Source organism: Lycium ferocissimum, chromosome 6 (assembly GCF_029784015.1).
Source record: "Lycium ferocissimum isolate CSIRO_LF1 chromosome 6, AGI_CSIRO_Lferr_CH_V1, whole genome shotgun sequence".
NCBI classification, from domain to species: domain Eukaryota; kingdom Viridiplantae; phylum Streptophyta; class Magnoliopsida; order Solanales; family Solanaceae; genus Lycium; species Lycium ferocissimum.
The window spans coordinates 38,281,621-38,300,076 of record NC_081347.1 but is presented as its reverse complement, the minus strand read 5'-3'; the positions used below and the strand labels follow the sequence as shown (position 1 = coordinate 38,300,076).

Sequence of the window (18,456 nt, the reverse complement as noted above, 5' to 3'; positions counted from 1 at the left end):
CTACCCCAATCTCCTCCTCTACTCACTATCCACCTCTTCCTAATTGGACTTCACCCGTAACAACCCATATTAACCCGCCTCCTCCCATGCAAACCCTAACTATGCTCAAACCCTAACTATCAACAATGGTGACATGTAGACACAAGTTTATGATTCTATTCCACTCAAGAAGATTACATACGTTAATGGTATCCCTATGGTCAAGTGGACAACAGCAAAAGTTAAGCACATGGAGATTTTGGAGAATCTGCAATATGCTGTTGTGGGAAAATTTGCTCATGAATGGCTAAAATTGGAGTAATTACGTACGATTCTTCCACAACAATATGGAGTGAAAGGTAAATTAACTGTTGGCCTAGCTAGGCATCGGCATATCCTAATTAGGTTAAGTCTTATGAAAGATTTCGTTAGTCTCATGGAAGATTTCGTTACTTTAACATAGAAAGGTGCCCATTATTTGAAGTCGAAGGATGGTTTTACGTACCAAATGAGACCATTGATTTATGATTCAAACTTTAAGATTGATAAGGAATCGACGAAAGCTATAGCTTGGATCTCTTTTCCAAATTTGTTGCCTACATTCTTTGTTAAGAAAGCTTTGTTTACGTTGGCTTCAGCGGTTGGTAGACCATTACAACTTGACATGGCTACAATCAATAAAACTGGGCCTAGCTATGCAAGCGTAAAGGTGCTAGTTGATTTGTTAGAAGATCTACCAAAATCTATGACCATGGAATTGGAGGATAAGGATACAAAAGAAGTATGATTGGAGAAAGTAAAGATCCAATACGATGTGTTGCCAAAATATTGTACAGAATGTATGCTACAGGGTCATTATACTAATGAGTGTCGAGTGTTGCATCCTGAATTAAAGTCCCATGTGGAAGAGAGTACCTCAAATGCTGTTACTCAAGATGATAAATATCAAGAGGGTCATAAACCTAGGAGATTCCCATCTAAGTATCATCAGAGGTATTTTTAATAGAATTTCTTGCCAAAGGTTGGGAATAATAGTAATATGGTATCAATGGAAGTGGATCCTGGCAACTCTCAAAAGCAGCAGAGTAATATTCCTAAAGTACATAGTGAGAAGGCTCAAATGGAGCTGGAGCACAACAAGGTGGAAATAAAGAACAAATTTGAGGCACTTAATGATATTGGTGACCAAGGTAATGATGAGGATGAGCAGAAAGATGAATTGGATGGCCCTGATCACTCAAACAAATAGGTGGTTGTGGAAGCACCTGTGCAATGTCTTGATCAACTAGATACTCAGCAGTGTGGGGAGGGTACATGTGTTTCTTCTCATGAGATTATGAACAAGGAAATACTGGTTCAGATGAGTGATGAGGTTCAAGGTATTAAAGACACACATATGAAGGATGATTCTTAACAAAGAACTGATGTAGCAAAGAATGAAGATAGATAACAATGATGTGTGTGATTAGGGTAATAAGATTAATGCAGAAACTTAGCAGGATAATGTTGTATCCTCAGAGAAGCAGACAGCTGAGTTGGATGAATACAGGCAAAGCATCAACAGGGATGCTAATTTTGAAAATAATAATAACATTAATCTTGAAAAAGTTGATAATATGATGGAAGTGGATAGTTCAGTCAATCCTGAAGATGGGGAAGTATTCAAAGAAGCTACTAGTAATATGTTATTGCTCAATCAAACTCCTCATTGTCAGTCTTCACAAGATAGTGGTATAGGGAATGCAAAAGGCAATGGTGATTTGTGAAAATATATCTCCTCTGAATGCATCAGTTCCAAGCAAAACCTCACCCAACGAGATGTTGCATGATTTGGTGTCCTATAACATTGAAATGGATGGAAAGAATTTTTATACAGGCTTACAGGTGGTTAGTAACAAGGATGAGGGTGATTCATCTTGCTCTGTGTTAAAGGAGAATGTACTCAAGCCAAGTGAGTCAGCTGCAAAAACTGCTACAAAGGGCCAGAAAAAAGGTAGCAAGCAGGTCATAGTGGAGAAACAACAGCCTACTAGGGGTTTATCAAAGAGAGTTGATGCTAAACATAATTCTAAATGATGATTAAGTCATTGATTTGGAATATTAGATCAGTGAGGACTCAGAAAGGCTTTCATAAGTCAACAATGCTTCACAGACATCATAGTTTTTTCTTAATAGCACTGCTGGAGCCTTTCCAACAGTATAGCCAAATTCAGAAGTATAAAAGAAGGCTGCATATGCATTCTATAATTTCCAACTGTAATGGAAAGATTTGGATTTTTGTAGCTGATAATATAGAGGTGGAAGTGCTACTAGATTCTAGTCAACAGGTGACATTGAAATTGTTTTTTCAAGAATTTAATCAGGTTGTTGTCACTTCTCTTGTTTATGCTAAATGTGATGCTACTGATAGATTGGAGTTGTGGGACAACATTTATAACCTGTCCAATTCAATCACTTTACCATGGATGGTTGGAGGAGACTTAAATTTTGTAATGACCCGTTTGGTCGTTATTGCATCTCTGACACTTTTGACCCTTTTTCGAGTTTGGTTAGCTCACTTTTGACCCTAGGGGACCATTGACATGCTTCCCGGGGTGTTTAGATTTTATTCGAGTGAACTTTGTGAAAAGTGGGCTTAAATCGAAAAAAAGTTGACTCAAAATTGACTTTTGGGTAAACGGACTTTTTTCGGAAATCCGTCAATTCTGAGAGGTCCGGATGGTCATTTAGAACATGTGCGCATATTTGGTTTGGTTCCCAATGCACTCAGGTGCATTTTGGGACTTGGGTTGGAAAGTTAGTTTTGAGGTATCGAGGATTGACTTGGTCAACGAGGCCTCCGATGGGAATTCCAAGGCCACGAATGCGTTCGTAGCACGTTTTTATGTATATCTGCATATTTAGTTTGTGTTTGGGAGGTTCAGACATGGTTCCGAGTGATAATTCCAAGTTTGGAAGACACTAGAAAAATTCTGGTGTCTGGAGGCCGCAGAAGCGGCCGGAGGGTCGCCAAAGCAGTCGGGTGGCAGCCAAAGCGGCCGAGTGGCCGTCGAAGCAGTCGACGGGCAGAATCTGCTATTTTTAAGTTTTAAAAGCCCCAACCTTAAGTCATTATTCCATTTTCATATCTCTAAGCTTGGGGAGGCGATTTTGAGAAGGTTTTCACTGGTTCTTCACAAGGGTAACATCCTTGACCTTAGAATCATCTATTCACTTCTCTTAATCATTAATCTATGCTAAGATTCTTCCTAAGAGTATGAAGGCTGAGTGGGTTTTGGGGTTTTCTTCTAAAATAAACTTCTGGTTAAAAAATCTTGATTTGTTGGTTGGGTTAGCTCTAGTAAGCATGGATTTGATGACAAAAATTTATTATTGCATGATTCTAACCTAGTAATAACTAGAATCAAAGAGGGTTTCCATAGGTTTTGGGAGAAAAAGTGTTAAAAACGAAATTGATGAATAGATGGAGTTTAATGATGAAATCGTTGATGTTTATGATAGATTATCATGTTTCTATGCTTAGTAATCAATAACCCATGATTATTTCATAGAAATTCTTGAATCAAAATTAGGGTTTTTAGACCCAAATTGGGGGTTTTTCATATAAAAAGGGTTCTGAGGATTAGTTGAACATTCCTTTGATTTTAATGATGGGTTTGGATTAATTGGTGTTAAAATTGGTATTTTCATCATAAAATTTTCATTTTTCCCTTAAGTCCCGTTTTCCTAAATTAAAGAGCGGGCTTGACCCAAATAGAATTTAACCAATATGGGTGTCGTTCTTCTCGTATGCTTACGTAGAATCTTTATTTGATTAGAGTTTGATTGTGTGGAGACTCACCATGAGGGAAAGGAATTACTTCGTGGTTCGTGATTTGCTGTTCGGCGTTCCAGGTAGGTTATGGCTTACCTTTGTGGTGAGACTTGGACTAGCGAAGCGTATGTTTAGATAATATTATCGGAGATTCATGTAAACCTTCAGGTATGAAGTTTGGGTTGGATGTTGCCTTAGGGTTTGGTATTGCTTGTGACTTGTTTGATCGGGCTTGTGGCCTGTAGACTCCATAGGACCTTGTTTGGTATGTTGTGTATAATTGGTGGATTGTTTGTGAATTGGGAGTCAAACGGATGGACGAAATTACTTGATATTGATACTAGCACTTAGTGTACGTCTTGTTATTGGTATAGCAATCTTAGGATATTTGTTATATCCCGTATTTTGAGCAACGGGACAACTTGGGTGAATTACGATAAGTGAGAACAAGACTACCCCGAGAAGTGAAGTAGAGACTTTTGTGTGTCTTAAAGACTTAAGTTGTGTATGATTTTAATGTCATGAAAATGTTAAGGAAATACTTGGAGGCAATTTTCCATTTTTAGTAAGTGTGCTATTTTGGGAAAGTTTGAAAATTCAAAAAAAAAAAGAGAAATAAACACCATGTGGCCGGCCACCTTAGGTGTGGGCCATGGCCACATGGATGGTGAATAATTGGCATAATAAAAGATGACTTAGTCATCTTGTGGATCATTATCACACTTAGAATTTTCAAGAAAACTCAAGAAACTTGAGAGAGCAAGAAAAGAAAGAGGGTTCGCCACCTCTGAAATTCAAGATCAAATTTTAGCCATAAAAATAAATAAATTCCTCAAGCAAACTTGCTAATTCAAGGGTGCTAAGTAACGTGGAGTGGTTGTTTCGGACGATAGTTTACTCGTTTTCTCTATCTACCAACTTTGGTCAAGTTAAGAAGAAGAAGAAGAAGAAAGGTGAGTTTTAATCTTGTTTTATGTGCTATACATGGTTTAGATATGTTGTAGTATGCTAAAAAGGAAGAAATTCATAATAGAAATGATGTTGAGGTTGGGCCGTGAATATGAGGTCTTGACCGTGTGTGTGTGAGTTGGAGTAGAAGTAAGGTATTAATGTTAATTAGCATGATTTGAATGTTGTGGGGTGAAGAAAAGAATGAAAATCATCTTTGTGTGTAGTTATGGTGTTGGCCGAATGGCCCTCCTTTGTGTAGTTGTGAATGAACTAATCGTCGTTAGTATTTCCGCTATCGTCGTTATGGATTTTATAAGGAAAATGCAAGTTCGATGACTCAAAATAATGTTATGTTAGTTATGGGATGATTGGGAAATTTATGTGGATTTTATGTAATTTTTGTACTTATGAGAATTGTATTGTTAATGTGTGGATTATTAGAGTAATTCACGAATTTGGAAGGAAAGAATGTAGATCATGTTGTTCTCGGGTTTTGAAGACCAATTCGGGTGAGTTGGGACAATGTTTGGGTTGTTTGAAATATTGTATGAATTGCTTAAAGTGTTCTTGTATATGGTTCGAATGGATTTGGATTGGTAATCGAACGTATAAACGTTGATATTAGTTTGAACGTAAGTGGTCGAAATGAGTATATTATGAATATTGTTGGAATATTATGTATGTTGTTAAAGTCGTGTAGAAAGAACTAGTAAGGTTGAAATGCATTGTGAATTGATTATTGAGATTGTAGTTTGGTTGTTGGTTTGGTTGTTGTTGAAATTAGCCGAGTTGAAATCTCGGGGTTGGTGTATTTACAGGGGAAATGCTGCCGAAATTTCTGTAGAATTTAATGTTCGCTTGGAATTGAATGCCTAAGTGCGTATGGCTAATGTTAATATATTTGGCGTTATGTAGATCTTGGAGTTGCCGAGAGTTGAGACTTGACTTAGCTTGCGAGCGAACAAGGTATGTAAGGCGTTACTTTCTATTCATTGGCATGTCTTAGTACTACTAGGCTATGACCCGAGCCTCGGGGTAATTTCACTCTTAGAATCCGAGCTTAGTTACGTACTTTATCCGTTCCTAAAGATCTACTCTTTAATGTAACCAAACTAAGGTTCTTATGTTTTCAAAAGATTGAATTTCCAAAGCCTTATAAAGAGTTTTGCTATTAAAAAGGGTCCCGAACTTCAAACGCCCGTAACTTTTGCATACGAGCTCGGAACGCCCCAAAACATAATAGGTAAGTTCATAAGACATAACTCTCCCCTAACTCTCGTAGTCGGGCTCGGATGGGGGTCGGAACCCGTTCGTGGGGCCCGCGGCTTCTCTATGCTATCCTTAATGACTTTCGGGAAAAATTTAATACTATTTTCACTTTGACTTCAGCATATGGGTTTCTTACTTATTTACTGAGTTATGATTATGATTTTATGCATATGGTTACTCACGACTCCGCTCGTGATTATGGTTAGTACTTCTTTCACGGATCCGGGCCGGTTATGTTCGTGCGCACTTTGATATATTCCGGAGTATGATGTGTTTCGGTACGCCGAGTCCCCTTTGGCCGGGTACCGTGTATATTTGGCGTTACGGGGGGTACGGCTTTTGTGATGTGATATGATATGTCGGGTGTCGGAGATTTGAAACCTTCTGGAGTATGATGTGGTATGGTGCCATCGACAGGCGGGCGACCATCGTTCTAAGAGCCTATGCATGATTTATATTTTTGATAAATATTTTGATATTTTGCATATCATATCTATTTTCTGTAATTTGTTATTATTATGATTCTGTATTTCTGCTTTACATACTCAGTACATATTCCGTACTGACCCCCTTTCTTCGGGGGCTGCGTTTCATGCCCGCAGGTACTGACGCTCAGCTTGGTGATCCACCCGTCTAGGACACCCGTTCTGCTTTCTGAGAGTGCTCCTTCGTCCGGAGCCTATATTTGGTATATATGCTATTCCGATGCATATGTACACATTTATTCAGGGGTACGACGGGGCCCTGTCCCGTCATATGATTTTGTTACTCTGTTTAGAGGTCTGTGGATATGTCTGTGGGTATGGCTATATCTGTACAGCTATGTGTGTGTGTTATATGTTTTGGGCGGTCCACCCGCCGCGGCAGCCTAGTCGGCTTGCCTCTGTGTATATTTTGAGATTCTGTACATTTTGACAGCCTAGCCGGCTTATGCTACTCACGTTGACTATTATGCATTATTTGAGGCTATATGTGATTAATTATGATTATGCGAGTTAATATGCTAATTCTGGGTGTCGGGTACGTATAAGTGTCCAATTCGGACATTAGTCACGGCCTACGGGGTTGGGTCGTGACAATATTTGACCCTTATTGTTATGGAAATTGGAGATTCATTATGATTACTCTATGGATCATTGTTGATGATATTGGTGCACTTTGTATGGCATAGTTGTGTATCATTAGTGATATTGGTGCACTATGTTTGGCACGGATTGAACTTGATATTGTTCCTGGATTGTACATGCATGGTTCCATATTCATACTCATATTCATGGCATATAGATTATTGAGTCATCCTAGGCTTGTGACACGGGATGACAGGTTATTCTAGGCTGTGTGATACGGAATGACCGAGATGGAAATACTTATACTAAATTGTTAGGCTTTGTGATTGGTACTGATCATAGAAATGAGAAGGAAACATTGGTGACTACGACATTGTGAGATTTGATTATCAGTACAACTGAGAGTTGTGACTCCATTGTGGTTTATCTTGTTGCCTTGATGATGATATTACTTGTGTGCCCCTGCGTGGCACGATTGGTTGATATGATTCGTTGATATTGTACTGGCATCATATCCATACTGCATACATTATTGCATTGGATACTGAGTCATCTCTAGGCTGTGTGCGGAGTGACTGATATTCTTCAGAGACATTATTGATATTGCGTCATCTCTGGGTACGTGTGCGGAGTGACTGATATAGAACACTGATATTATGAGATTTTTAGATATTTGTCCTCTGAGCTATGTGCGGAGTGACGGTTCTTGGACTTCTTGGGTCCCCATCGGTTGTGCTGCCGAGGCGTGAAGGTATTCCGCCATCGGAGTACAGGCATTGCATTGCATTGCATCGCATTGCATTCAAACCTCATATTGCATTGCTTTGATTATACTTCTTGGTTGATTATGACTTGGTTATGGTGTTGGTTATACTTCTGGGCTGTTTGTGAGTTAGACTACGTTGTTTGGATCGTACTAGTAGACTTGTTTGATATATGTGAATGGTTAGAACAATTGAGATTAGTTGCTATAACATAAGGTTGGATATGAACGGTGATTACGTAGAAAGCATGACTTGTATTCTATCATTTACTTGTTTTCTTTTACCTTATTATCTTTATATATGTCAACTAGTCTTAGTTGGCCTATGATACCTACCGATACCGTTGTTTTGTGCATCGACCTACACTTCGTCGCATTCTTTTATGGATGCGAGTATTAAACGAGGTTCACTCCTTTCCTTGCGCATCGGCGGAGGCGAACATTTGTAGAGCCATTCCAGGGTAAGCACAATGACGGCTAACTCTCTTTTCTCTAGCTGAACATCACATAAACTTCCCATAGATCTATGGCTAAGAGCATCAGCCACAACGTTTGCCTTCCGAGATGATATAGGATGTTAACATCATAATCTTTCAACAACTCCAACCATCGCTGTTGTCGTAAATTTAATTCTTTTTGCTTAAAAATATACTGAAGGCTCTTGTGATCCGTATAGATATCCACATGGACACCATACAAATAGTGTCTCCACATCTTCAATGCATGAATCACCGCAGCTAACTCAAGATCATGGGTTGGATAATTTTTCTCATGTTTTTGCAACTACCTTGAAGCATACGCAATCACCTTACCATGTTGCATCAACACACACCCTAATCCAACGCCTGAAGCATCACAATAGACAACATAGCCTTCCGATCCCTCTGGAAGTGTCGGAATTTGGGCGAGAGTTAATCTATTCTTTAACTTTTGAAAACTACATTCACAAGCATCCGTCCATTCAAATTTAGCTAATTTCTAGGTTAACTTCATGAGTGGTGCAGACATAGAAGAAAAGCCTTCTACAAACCTCCTGTAATAACCTGCTAAGCCCAGAAAACTACAACCTCCGTAGGCATTGTAGGCCTTGGCCAAGTCTTCACAGCCTCAATCTTTTGGGTATCTACCCGAATACCATCGGCTGAAATAATATGTCCCAAAAAGGTCACCAAATTCAACCAAAACTCGCACTTCGAAAATTTTGCAAATAGCTCTTGAGTTTGGAGAACTCTAAGGACAGTACGTAAATGGTCCGTATGTTCTGCCTCGGACCGAGAATATACCAAGATATCGTCAATGAACACAATCACAAATAAATCTAAGAAAGGCCTGAACATATTGTTCATTAAATCCATGAATACTGCCGGTGCATTAGTTAGCCCAAACGACATTACCCGAAACTCGAAATGACCATATCTTGTTCTGAAGGCCGTCTTAGGAATATCTTCCTCCGTAACTCTCACCTGATGATACCCGGATCTCAAATCTATTTTTGAAAACCATCTGGCACCTTGCAACTGATCAAATAAATCATCAATCCTTGGAAGTGGATATTTATTCTTGATCGTCACCTTATTCAGTTGACGATAGTCAATGTACATTTGCAAGGAGCCATCTTTCTTCCTCACAAACAACACGAGTGCTCCCCACGAGGATGAACTAGGCCTTATGAAGCCTTTCTCAAGAAAGTCCTTCAATTGCTCCTTTAATTGTCTCAACTCTGTGGGAGTCATTCTAGAAGGAGGAATAGATATGGGTTTAGTATTCGGTAGCACATCAATAGCAAAATCAATCTCCCGCTTTGGAGGAAGGCCTGAAAGCTCATCCGGGAATACATTTGGAAACTTATTCACTACTAGGACAGATTGAAGAGTCGGCGATTCGGCTTCTATATCTTGAACCCGGACTAAATGGTAAATACAACCTTTTGCAATCATTTTCCTTGCCTTGAGATAGGAAATAAACCTACCTCTCGGAGATGTCGTATTTCCCTTCCATTACAAAACTGGTTCTCCAGGAAATTGAAAGCGAATCATCTTCGTTCTACAATCGACATTGGCATAGCAAGAAGCCAACCAATCCATGCCCATAATAACATCAAAGTCCACCATTTTCAACTCATGTAAATCAGCCATAGTACGATGATTACAAATCACAACTATACAATTTTTATATACTCGGTTAGCTATTACCGGTTCACCAACGGGTGTAAATATTTCAAATGGTTTAATTGACTCCGGTTTCAGCCCAATTCGCCCAGTAATATAAGGAGTAACATATGACAATGTGGAGCCCGGATCTATCAAAGCATATACATCATGAGAAAATACGATAATGTGCACAGCCGTGTGGACCTCGGGGGGGAGACTCGAATCTGTCACCCGGCTAATGCATAAATACGGTCTTGGATACTAGGGGCGGGAGCTACTCCTCTACCTCTACCACGGGCCGGGCGGTGTCCGCAACCTTGCCCCGGAGGGCGTATAGATGATGAAGACCCGGTTGCCGACCCTGAAGTCTGGACCCTACCCCTACCACCAATCGAGGGGGTAGTCACGCATATATGGCTTTGGTGACCACATGTATAGCAAACATCCGAGCCTAATCGACACTGGCCCCAATGTAACTTCCTGCACTGAGAACATCGTGGCATGGGTGGCCTTGCCTGACTCGAGTCGCCTCTGAAATAAGAACCCGAAGCCCTAAAACTCTGACTCGGCCCAGAGTGAGTGGATCCATCAAATCTCTGGCCGGTAAACCGTGGAGGCACACTAGTCATGGAATGGCCTGAATGCCTAGAAAATTGCTGTCTTTGCCCTCCTTTAAGCTCACCAATCGGACCCGAAGATCTAGCCCTCTTGTGATAACCTCTGTCAAGCTCACGCTCACCCTCTTTGCGATTGTTGGCTTTCCTCTAAATTCTGGGCATGGTCTTGAATGCGAGAAATATCCATATTGTCCTGAAGGAACGCAGTCAAGCACTTATCCATCAAATGTGGCCTTAAGCCACTCACAAATCGGTGCACTCGATCACCCATATCTGCTACCATGGCCGGATCATACCTAGCCAAAGAATTGAAGCGGAGACTATACTCTAAGGCACTCATACTTCCTTGCCTAAGATTCAAGAACTTGTCGGCTCTAGCCCGCCGAACCTCTTGGGGCAAGTAATGTCGAAGGAAAGTATCAACAAATTCTTGTCATACCGGGGGAAGTGCATTAACTCCCTTAGAAGACAACCACACCATATACCAATGAACCGCAACATCCCACAACCTATACGATGCTAACTCCACCGATTCAACGTCGGAAGCATGCATTAACCGAAGTGTCCTCAACATTCCATTAATAAAGTTTTAAGGGTCCTCATCCGGCTTTGACCCGAAGAACTCCGGAGGGTTCAAGCCAATAAAATCATGCTTTCTTGCACTAACCTCCCTATCACCATGACCCATACCTTGCCGCTGGGCACAGTGGCAACCAATTGAGTCAACAATTAAATGGCCTCTTTCATCTCTTGGCCCGAAACCTTTGGTGGATGAGCTGGGGGTGCTGGAGCTGGGGCTGAGGCTCCCTCATACTCCTCAGAAATAGGCAACGAGTGAGAGAACTGAGATTGAACCATATTCTGGGACTCACCTTCCTCTATAATCGTTGGCGGTACTCTTTTAGCTCACTTTTCTGCCACTGTCTTGCCCTTTTGGGCTGCCGTAGCTTTCCTCTTTACAGGAATTTCTGAAATACATACCACACAGTTAAAGGAAAAGAAATCCTTATATTATGGCTCTACCGCACGATCTTATGAAGAAAGAAGGTCATTCATTCCTAAAATGCCCGCAGCCTCTTGTTTATAAGTGTGGCATGCAACACACCCATAAATAAGACTCTACTGGACACGGCTCGTAGACACACCCTAGGACGAAAGCGCTCGATATCACTTCACGACCCGAACCGAGGAGACGTGGCGGCACCGGAGCTAACCCACCGGGCACCTCTCATCATACATTCACATTCATCTATAGGTGAGCCACATAGCCTATTAACAATTCTATGCCTCAAAAATGCCATTTTCAACGGCTAAAACACCTTTATATATCAACGCCAACAACTAAGCCCTTACACATAAACACAAGCCGACAAGGCTAACAAAATAGTATATCAAAACGTGAACCGATAAGGCAAAAGACATCCACTATACATGACTGTCTACGAGCCTCTAAGAAGAGTATGAATATCATCATAAGGACGGGATAGGGCCCCGCCATGCCCATACATACACACAAAAGAATAGTACGAATAGCTGCAGCTCTGAATCAAATGGAGCTCCTCGATGCAGTCTCTGAACAAGCAGTCTATGGGTCAAGTCTATCTCCCTGTCCACCTGGGGCATGATGCAGCGTCCATAAACAAAAGAACGTTAGTACGAAGAATGTACTGAGTATGTAAAGCATAATCAATAACATAATGGAAGCATAAGAAATAACATAAGATAGAAAAGCCATAGAATGAAAGAACTATTATACCTCTAGTGCCATTCGTCATATTTACTTACCCTCTTTCTAATGAGAAACTTCCATTTCATACATTTATACATTTAGTAGTATCATACCCGACCATGATAAGATTCAGTGTTATACATATCTGGCCCTACCAAGGCTCAGTGTCATCCGTACCCAACTGCAATAGTGTGAGCACGATAGATATCATACCCGGCCATATAAGCTTGGTGTTCTTAGAAGTCATACGTTAATATATATATATATATATATATACATAGGAGCACATACACGTCCTCAACATCATCATCATCACCATTATTTTCATTATATCCTTCCTTAAAGGATCAACTATCATAGGATGGGACCAATGGTATCGTGAGAATATCAAGATCATGAGCTTTAGTGATTCTAAGAATGAAATCATCATGGAAGATACTATGGATTTCACATGAAGGTATACATCAATTGGATCATGCCTTAAGAAATAAGGGTTAGCCTTACATACCTTTATGTCTTCTTAACTACTTAATGTTCACCTCCAAAGCCCGAGAAATCTACATTTAAGAGGGTTCATCCCAAGGTTAGGCTTCAAAGGCACCCTTAAGTTCAAACGAGTATAATTCGTAAGCTAGCGAAAATTGGGCAGCATTTCCCCTATTTCATCTACTTCTACCAAATTCCAAAACAACTCCCAATCAACAATGACATTATCAACAATACCAAAATCAAGAGATTGCATTCAAGTTAAGCATCATCCAATCCCAAAACTCCTTTTCATGATCATTCATAACAATGGCAATATCACAACACCATATATGCTTACATACAATATTTCCTCAACATTATCTATAACATCCACAACAAGATTATACTCTTAACATGCCAAGAATTTCAATTCAAGTTAACCTATGGCTCATAATATCTCCAAGTTCATACTTGAACTCTATTTCCACTTTTCTTCCTTTACCCACATGGCATAACAATCAAACAACCTTAACCATATGTAAAAGATGTGAAATCTTACCTTAATCACACAAGAAAAAGTCTTGGATCAACTTACTTCACCAAAGTGATAAACCTTAACATCAATACCCAAGGAAAACTTGAGTTCCACAAGCCCTAGCAAGCTTCTTAGCACTTGAATCTCTTAATTCTCTTGGATTTGGCTTAGATTAGTTTATGGAGTTGAAGAGAGGGTTTTTGGAGAGCTCTTGGATCTGATTTGAGAAAATGAAATGCCCAAATGAAGTGAAATGAAATATATAAAGCGTAACTTAAAATCCCGTCGCGCAATCCTGCGCCCACTTTGACGGGCCGTCAAAATGCTCCATCAAACTGCCCAACCAAACATGGCTGATATTTGGCACAAATATCATGTTTTGTGTCATTTTACATCCTACTCTTATGACTTTTGTCGCTTAATCTATGATGAAATTGTCGTATTTGAACTTATGTCGTCATATTTCATGTGTATAGGTACGATGAAGGCAAACGATGGAAAATCGGGCTAAAAGTGATTGATTTTGGAGCATATGATGATTACACGAGGTGACGAGTCGAAGACCACAAGTGATGAATTAAAAGGAAAAAAAAAATTGAACTGAAGGTCTCGCTTTCATCCGCGCGTAGCGAAGAAAAGCGGAACCGAGAACGGCTATCCTTCCGCATCGCGGAAGGAAAGCGGGAGGCCTCAGAACATTGTGCTTTTCTTCCGCATCGCGGAAGGAAAGCGGAACTCTGCGCGGTTCTCCCGATTCGACTAGGATTTGGTTTCCTTATATTTTATTTTTACCCTAGACTATATATAGACATTTTATGTTGCTGAGAACGTGTGCTGGGATTTATTCAAGGATTTGTAAGCCACCGTTCTCTTTTTCTCTCTCTAGGTTTCTTTTATTTTTCATCTTTTTCAACCCTAGATTATTCATGAATTCTTTTGTCTATGAACGAATCGTGAGTAGCTAAACTTCTTAATTCTAGGGTTGTGGCGAAAGACTTGAAAGTTGATTTGATGACAATTATTATCTATTGATTTTTCATATTTTGGGTTGCTTATTTATTCTTGATCTTAATTGTTTGATTATGCGGCTAATAGTTGAACACTATACGTAGTGCGCGAATTGAACTTGAGAAAGGGAATTCACGTACGTAATAAGAATAAATAGAGTTTGTTCGATTTAATCGTTTCGTTCATGAGGATAGAGATATACCCCGTAGCCCTACTTAGTTGAATACGAGAAATAAATGCGTTCACTTGTTACCTCTAATGACCATAGAGATATAGGCGTTACGATAACATCTAGAGGCTTGTGAGTAGTTCGAGAGAATATCATAAAGCATAATTAACCGTCAACTAGTAACCCGAAATGAGATAGGTGAAAATTGTGCGAAGATCAACCGGGATTAGTCGAAAGCCATGACCCTAGATCTTTCTCTCATACGATAATTCTTACAATCTTTGTCAAGATATTCCCGATAAGAAAAACACCCACTACAAATTGTTTACTTTTCGGTTTTAGGTTACATAATAACCATCTTGATTTTCACTTTCTTGAATAGTTTCATCCGAATTCGAATTAGTTTAACAGTAGAATCTAAGTCTCTGTGGGATCGATATCTGGACTTAACAGTCTATATTACTTGTACGACCATATATACTTGCGTGTGCGTTTCACTGTGACAGTTTTGCGGCGGAAGATTCAATTTGACGAGCCGCAGAAATTTCTACGGTCCGTCAAACTGGTTCGTCAAAAAGTTCTGCTCGAACAGTCTGTCATAAGACACCCATAACATTTTACTTCAATGTCGCATTGACTAACGGTTTGTTGCATTGGAAACTAGACTCGATGAACTTCAATTTAGAAAAAAGAAACACACCAAAACTTCTCATATTCTAGGAGATATACCTCTCCCAAGTTGGGCCAAAATTCTGTCCAAAAGTTTGCCAAGTTTTCCCAAAGTTCTGACAAACTCAATTCCTTAATTTGCTTGTTCTCAAATCCTTCCATTGCTTATTTCATGAGCTTAAATCCCCATAACCGTAATAATGGAACATATAATCTCATATATCCTAGAAGATAACCTTAGTTTCCACAATTAGGACAACTAACACCTAACGAATCTCAATGGTCGAAACTACGAGGTGTAACATTCGCCTACCAAGGTAGGATAGGTAAGTGCCCGCGCGACTTTGTTAAATTGGGTGGTGATAAATGTTGTGTTGAATCAAGAAGAAAAGATTGGGGGTCTTCCTGTAGATATGAATAATGCATAGGATTTTGCTTTTTGTATCAACTCATGTAAATTGGAGGAAGTACATTTCAAGGGTAGTCCTTTTACTTGGGGAAATGGTAGAACTAATAATGAATATATTTTTGAAAGACTTGATAGAATACTGTTTAATTCACAAGTTCAGCATTGGCTAGGTAATATAGAAGTTGAGCATTTGGCAAGAACAGGTTCAGATCATGCACCTCTTTTATGTTCTTATGGTTCAACTTCATCCAATGGTACTAGACCTTTCAAGTTCCTGAATTTCTATACAGATCATGCCACTTTTCATGATATTGTTAAGCAAAATTGAATCTCTTATGATCATCTTGATCCTTTCATCAACTTTAAAGTCAATCTAAAAAGGATGAAGGGTGTCTTATCCAGTTGGAGTAGGGAAGTATATGGTGACATATTTAAACAACTAATTATCAGAGAGGAGATTGTCAGAGTAAAGGAAGAACTATTTGAAGAAACACCTTCTGCTGGCACAGGTGTGTCCTTCAATGTGCTCAATCGAAACATAAAATATATCTACATTATGAGGAGGAATATAAGAGGCAAAAAGCAGGATTAGATTGGTTTGCCGAAGGTGATAGAAATACTAGATTCTTCCATAATCTAGTAAAGGGCAGAAGGAAAAAGTTGATGATCAAAAGAATTCAAAGTTCTGATGGTGTCTGGTTAAAGGATGAGGTAAAATGGTCGCCGAGGACCGCGTTTTATCGTGCTCCAATTTTCGCGTGCTGCGCATTCCCAAAGCACTCTACTTGATCATGTTCCTAAGCTTATAAATCAGCAGACTAATGAGTCTTTGTGTAAGATTCCAATCTTAGAGGAAGTCAAGTAGGCAGTATTCAATCTTAATGGGACAAGTGCAAGTGGTTCTGATGGTTTCTCTGGGAAGTTTTATCAGTCATGTTGGGATATTATAAGGGTTGATGTGTACAGAATGGTGGTTGAATTCTTTAAGGGACAAACGCTTCCTAAATCCATCACTCACACAAATCTGGTTTTGCTTCCAAAGAAGGAGATGGTGCAAACTTACTCATATCTTAGACCTATAAGTCTGAGTAACTTTATAGACAAGATCATATCAAGAGTGGTGTATGATAGGCTTGAAAATGTATTGCCATCCTTTATTTCTAGCAATCAATTTGGTTTTGTCAGGGAAGCAGCATCATTGAGAATGTGCTGCTAGCTCATGAGATTGTGACAGATATTAGAAAGAGGGGTAAACCTGCAAATGTTGTCATTAAGTTGGATATGGTAAAAGCATATGATAGAGTATCCTGGAATTTCTTGACTAGAGTTTTTGCATAAGATGGGATTTGAGAAGCAATTCATTGATCAAATATGAAGACTGCTAGCCAACAACTAGTATTCTATTTTGTTCAATGGGCAGGCAATAGGTTTTTTTCACTCAACTAAAGGGGTTAAGCAAGGTGGCCCTCTTTCACCTGACCTTTTTATCATATCAGCTGAGGTGCTATCTAGAGCTTTGAATGCTTTGTTTGAAGATTCTAGTTATGTTTGTTATGGGATGCCTAAATGGAGTCACAACATAAATCACCTGTCTTATGCTGATGATACAATCATATTCACATCAGCAGAGAAAGATTCCCTTCAGAAAGTAATGCAAGTATTACAACAATATGAGGAACTTTCTGGCCAATTGATCAATAAAGAGAAAAGTGCTTTCTACAGGTTTCATAAGGTGGCTAATAATCTATATCAGCAAGTGGAGCAAATCACTAGTTTTTCAAGAGACTCATTCCCATTGAAGTATTTGGGCTGTCCCATTTTTCATGCCAAAAGAAAGAAAGTGTTTTATAATTGATCTAATAAAGAAAGTGAAGAATAAATTGCAAAACTGGAAAGGGAAGCTGCTATCATATGGTGGGAAGGTTGTGCTTATAAGTAATGTTTTACAAAGCATTCATGTATACTTACTATCAGCAGTAGTGCCAACTAAACACACCATCAATGAGCTCCATAAGATATTTGCTAGATTTTTCTGGTCCAACAAGGAAGAGGGAAGAAGCAAGCATTGGGTTTCATGGGCTAAGGTTTGTCTTCCAAAAGAGAAGGGTGGTTTTTCTTTTAGATCATTATATGATGTGTCAAAGGCATTGTTTGCCAAGTTATGGTGGAAGTTCAGGACAGAAAATTCTATGTGGACAACTTTCATTTGGAACAAGTACCGTAAAAAGCACAGACCAATAGAAGCTCAATGGAAGGGTAACTCTCTAATTTGGAAAATAATGCTTGAAGCTAGGGACTTGATTGATCAACATATTTGGTGGGAGCCCAGAAATGGTGAATGCAATGTGTGGCAAGACAACTGGACTAGATTAGGTTGTTTAAAACAGGTAGTTCCTGTCCAGCTTAATATTGATGAGTTGAACTACTTCATGACAGGTAAAGGGTGGAATTTTCAGAGATTGCAGGATATTCTTCCTTTGAACCAGGTGAATCACATTAGATACAACCAGGAAATGGTGCGAGGATCACGAGCAAGGATAACCCTTGGTGGATGTTGATTGCAAATGGCAAATTCACAGTTAAAAGTGCATGGAATGAACTAAGGAAACATGGAGAACACTCTATGCATTTCACAAGATTGTGGAGTAAAGGTGTTCCTTTCAAATTTTCCTTCCTGCTATGGAGATTTTAGAAATTAAGTTACCTGTTGATGATGTGCTCAAGAGAATACATATATCCATAGTGTCAAGGTGCAGATGTTGTGATGACTACTGTTTTATTAAGAAACTATGAAACATCTGTCCTTACGAAGATTTACCAGTCCATATGGTTATACTACACTACAGCACTGGATCGATA

At 39.4% G+C, this 18,456-nt stretch overlaps 1 protein-coding gene across 1 annotated transcript; it reads left to right on the top strand.

The window, feature by feature from the left end:
* Positions 1 to 2,120: 2,120 nt before the first annotated feature.
* On the top strand, positions 2,121 to 18,155 carry LOC132061298 (uncharacterized). The gene is made up of 8 exons (XM_059454140.1): positions 2,121 to 2,468; positions 15,758 to 15,851; positions 15,966 to 16,106; positions 16,184 to 16,308; positions 16,463 to 16,648; positions 16,783 to 16,881; positions 17,018 to 17,408; positions 17,494 to 18,155. The coding sequence occupies exons 1-8, from the start codon at positions 2,121 to 2,123 to the stop codon at positions 18,153 to 18,155; spliced, it is 2,046 nt and encodes a 681-aa protein (XP_059310123.1).
* The last annotated feature ends 301 nt before the right edge of the window (positions 18,156 to 18,456 follow it).